The sequence below is a fragment of the Hippocampus comes genome, unplaced genomic scaffold (assembly GCF_001891065.2).
Source record: "Hippocampus comes isolate QL1 unplaced genomic scaffold, H_comes_QL1_v1.1 scaffold61, whole genome shotgun sequence".
Classification (NCBI taxonomy): Eukaryota; Metazoa; Chordata; class Actinopteri; order Syngnathiformes; family Syngnathidae; genus Hippocampus; species Hippocampus comes.
Window position 1 is genome coordinate 515712 of NW_017805501.1, and position 4408 is coordinate 520119.

At 43.0% G+C, this 4408-nt stretch overlaps 1 protein-coding gene across 1 annotated transcript in view; it reads left to right on the forward strand.

Annotated features, from left to right (window-relative positions):
* LOC109520113 (inosine-5'-monophosphate dehydrogenase 1b-like) overlaps window positions 1-4408 on the forward strand; it is an 11632-nt gene that overhangs the window by 3810 nt on the left and 3414 nt on the right. The window contains exons 2-7 of the mRNA XM_019877077.1: window positions 2138-2203; window positions 3491-3592; window positions 3665-3739; window positions 3837-4043; window positions 4135-4222; window positions 4283-4408. Of these exons, the coding sequence (XP_019732636.1) occupies window positions 2138-2203; window positions 3491-3592; window positions 3665-3739; window positions 3837-4043; window positions 4135-4222; window positions 4283-4408 (664 nt within the window). The remainder of the gene's footprint in view (window positions 1-2137; window positions 2204-3490; window positions 3593-3664; window positions 3740-3836; window positions 4044-4134; window positions 4223-4282) is intronic.

Consider the following 4408-nt stretch of genomic DNA (forward strand, 5'->3'; position numbering starts at 1 on the left):
CGGTATGGGATGAACAATGGCCTTTTAATGGAACCTCTAAAGTCGGAACAAATTGGGCATATTCTAGGAAAACCTTTCATGTGAAGGCAACCCGTCCATGATGTAACAAACATGCGCGCAAAGCGCGACATCGAGTGACGGTCACAAAAGAAAAACAAAACGGCATCACATGGCTCATTTTATCATCTCCTATCGCCATAGTAGAGGGGCGGGAGGAGATATAAATTTTGGGGATGTGAGCATTCACACTGTAGATGCTTCATATACATATGCGATTTATATTCACCTACGAAAGAGGCACAGGTCAGATTTGGAAAAAAAAAGTTACTGTTCACACTGCATGAAACAGATGCTTCATATACATATGAATATAATTATATCCACCTATGAAAGAGGCCCAGGTCTGATTTGGAAAAAAAAAGTTACTGTTCACACTGCATGAAAAAAAATCTGATACTAGTTGCATGCAGGCAAAAAAAAAAAATCATTTTGGAGCTGTGGTGCGAACATCGACTTAAATATGAATTACGTACGCGTTAATTCTAGCAAGTGGATGCTAGTTTAAGTCACATGTCGCTGTCAGCGTAATGCCGGATTGCAATTTGGATTCTTTGGGCCCAATAACAAAACTGGACAAAGCGCTCATTCTCTTGACGGCCGCTGAAGAAAACAGGAGCCCCCCCCCAAAAAAAGTAACAATTCATGGACTCGCATGTAACTACCATCATAACATTTGAAATGACATTTTGGAGGTTCCACTGTGCTTTCTATCTCTGTGCATGTGCTCTATGCATGGCCTGCCTTCATTAATGAAATTCCATCATGTCCAATATGACGAATCATTTACAAGTCACGTTTTCATGACAAAACAAGGCAAACGATTGCAATTGTACCCCGAAACTACCGTTTTAACTGAACATCTCTGCGCTTGATTGATCGGCTGATTTTTAAGGACACGCTTCCCATTAGCGACTTAATCGCACGCATCACGGCGTCCTCCGAGGTCGCTCACATGACAGCCCCGATAGAAATCATGTGAAGAGCAGGAGAGAACAGAGGCAGAGTGGTTTCAAAAAGTGTGAGACAAAGCCATGGGGCGTGAAATTCCAGCCCTCCCACTCAAAAGTTTATTGGAAAGACTAGCCGGCCGGCGTGCTGTTATTTTACCTCAAAATGGAAGTTTGTGTCCAGAAATGGCCTCCAGGAGAAAGCACACTCAATGCCCTGTGGACTGAAAATCACTTGTCGTGCCATAAATTCAAATATTTGTTCTTTAGGTATTTATAGATATGACTAACGAGCGACTTCTTGATTCCATACCACACTGTGAATTTTGAGGGTTTTTATGGGCTCGCTGTTGGTCCACACAGGTCACATTGCATTGTGAATTCCTAAAATGGGCAAAAATGTTTTGCAGGCTTGAGGGTAGAATTGGCTAGTGGCCGACATTTAACCGAAGAAAATTGGACACGTTGCCACTGTAGGATGCAATTTTTAAGGAATTTTGTAAACACCTCTTACTGATTTATTTTTTTACTTTTTGCTTGATATTTTTTTTTCTTTGGCTATCTCTCCCGTGTTGCTCCGCCCTCTTGTTTAATATGCACTGTCATCCTGCATGGCAAAAATCAAAGACTGCAGGGCACGTTCCCTGTGTAGTCTTTACTTCATTTACAGACTGGTACCGGTAATTAAATTTTTTATATTTAATTTTTGTTTTTTTGCTGTGTCAAAGCTCGACTTTGTGGCGGCTAATTGCTAACAGATGCTTTTCTGGAATTCCTGCTGGTCTCCACACGGATGTTTGTGGGCGTGGGGGCACAAACACTCCAGCCCGGCCATCTTGTTTTGAGGGCCTTGCTCCACCCCAAATAGCTGAAAAATAATGTTCATGTCAACGTCACATTGTAAACTGCCATACAACTAGGAACAGACATTACAAAACACTCGAGTAAAACTACTCTTTTTTTTCCAACTTCAATTGGTGGATTGCGGATATTCGAGTGGAAAAATAATGATAGTTGATGTGAACAGCGACGGGGAAAAATTTTAGGTCCTCTATATCTCATTCTCATGAGTTTTGAGGAAATTTCTGACCAGACTGTTTTGTTTGGACTTTTTGTGGTAATGTTCTCCTTTTTTGTTGTCTTTCAGTGACTTCCTGATTCTGCCCGGCTTCATTGACTTCACCTCAGACGAAGTGGTGAGTACGTCATCATGTCTGTCCTGCCTCATTCCCCATCCAGACTCATTTCGACGATGCCAAACCTCAGACCTGACTGCCAAACAGAAAGAGCCTTGTTTATTATTTTTGCACATTTGACGCCTCTCCCTTCAGTCTGCTCCGCACTGCTAAGAGTAATGCTCAAAGCAAACCGTCCTAGTCAATGTTAACATTTTCAGTGACACGACGATTTCGATTCTTCATAGCATCAACATATACTGTCTGAATGGAAATCGACGTATGGAATAAACACTTTTTAAAAAAAATTAAAAATATAAACAATTGAAATATGTAACATGCAAGGACATATATACGAAAATAAAGGGTGTCATACAATGGCAGGACAGTGCTGCATTTTGATTGGCTGACAGACATTCTTTGCTTCCGTTTGCACTGCTAAGAGTAATGCTCAAAGCAAACCATCCTGGTCAATGTTAACATTTTCAGTGACACGACAATTTCGATTCTTCATAGCGTCAACATATACTGTCTGAATGGAAATCGACGTATGGAATAAACACTTTAAAAAAAATTAAAAACATAAACAATTAAAATATATAACATTATGCAAGGACATATATCCGAAAATAAAGGGTGCCATACAATGGCAGGACAGTGCTGCATTTTGATTGGCTGACAGACATTCTTTGCTTCCGTTTTACAAAATCGACTTCTTGATCTTTTAATACCTTGCTCTTACTCTTGGATGCTTCACCTTTCTGTCATTGATCCATTGTGGCCTCAAAGTCGCCTGTTCTTGTCATTCGTGGCTGACAAGAAAAATAAGTCTACATCTGGCTTTCAGTAGACCCCCCTCACCCCCCCACACACCTCAATCTGTACCAAGATGTCACCGACCATGTGTGTGTGTACGGTGTGCAAGTGTGTGCGGACGTTCACATATTCCCATCTCCCAGCTGGAATCTCACAGCTGAGTGATTGCTCTATAAATGGAAGTCTGAGGTGGCTTTTCCACCCTCCTCCTCACCTTCGCAGTGTGACAAACGCTGCCTGTTTCCTGCTCTATATCTGACAAGGATACATTCAACCCTTTCCCATGTGGCAGGAATGTTGTTGTTATTTTCGCACAGATACCTCCCCTTGTGGGAGGCCAGTGTGCAGATAAAGTTAGTCCGTTATTGAGAAAGACTGATTGGATCATTTATCTCCTGTTCCAAGATGAATTGACGCCCCCTTGTGGCCGATATGCATAAATACGCGGGCGTTGAAACGAGCTGACTATTTCAATATTTTTTCACCTGTTAGGATTTAACATCAGCGCTGACCAAGAAGATCACATTGAAGGCCCCCCTCATCTCATCCCCCATGGACACCGTTACAGAGTCGGCAATGGCTATCGCAATGGCAGTAAGTTGTTGATCATGTGGGTGCTTTAATATCATGATGACTCAATTTCAAAGAATCTTATTGACTTCATAGCTAATGGGAGGCATTGGCTTCATCCACCACAACTGCACACCGGAATTCCAAGCAAATGAGGTCCGCAAGGTCAAGGTATGCCAGCGTTATCTTGTCATCGTCAATCCAGTGATCATCTTTTTTTTAGTTTACTTTAAAATTTGTATTTCTATACATGCCATTCAAATTTCAGAGATTTGAGCAAGGTTTCATCACGGACCCAGTGGTGATGAGCCCGCGCCAGACTGTCGGCGATGTGCTTGAGGCTAAAATGCGCCACGGCTTCTCGGGTATCCCCGTCACCGAAACGGGCAAAATGGGCGGAAAGCTGGTGGGCATCGTCACCTCCAGGGATATCGACTTCCTCTCGGAGAAGGACCACACCAAGCCTTTGGCGGAGGTGTGAGCTGGGAACGCATGCATCTTATCCATGGATTCATCTAGAATATCAAAATATAGACTATATAAGTTCTCTGCTTGTGCCGTTTAAGGCAATGACAAAGAGGGATGAGCTGGTGGTCGCTCCGGCTGGCGTCACGCTGAAAGAAGCAAACGACATTCTTCAGCGCAGTAAAAAAGGTAAAAATACTTATTTGGGTCAGTTTGTTGTCATCGGTTGACATTCTTGATGCAAAACAGGCAAGCTGCCCATTGTGAATGACAACGACGAGCTCGTGGCCATCATCGCCAGGACGGATCTGAAGAAGAACCGCGACTACCCCCTGGCCTCCAAAGACTCGCGTAAGCAGCTGCTGCGCGGTGCCG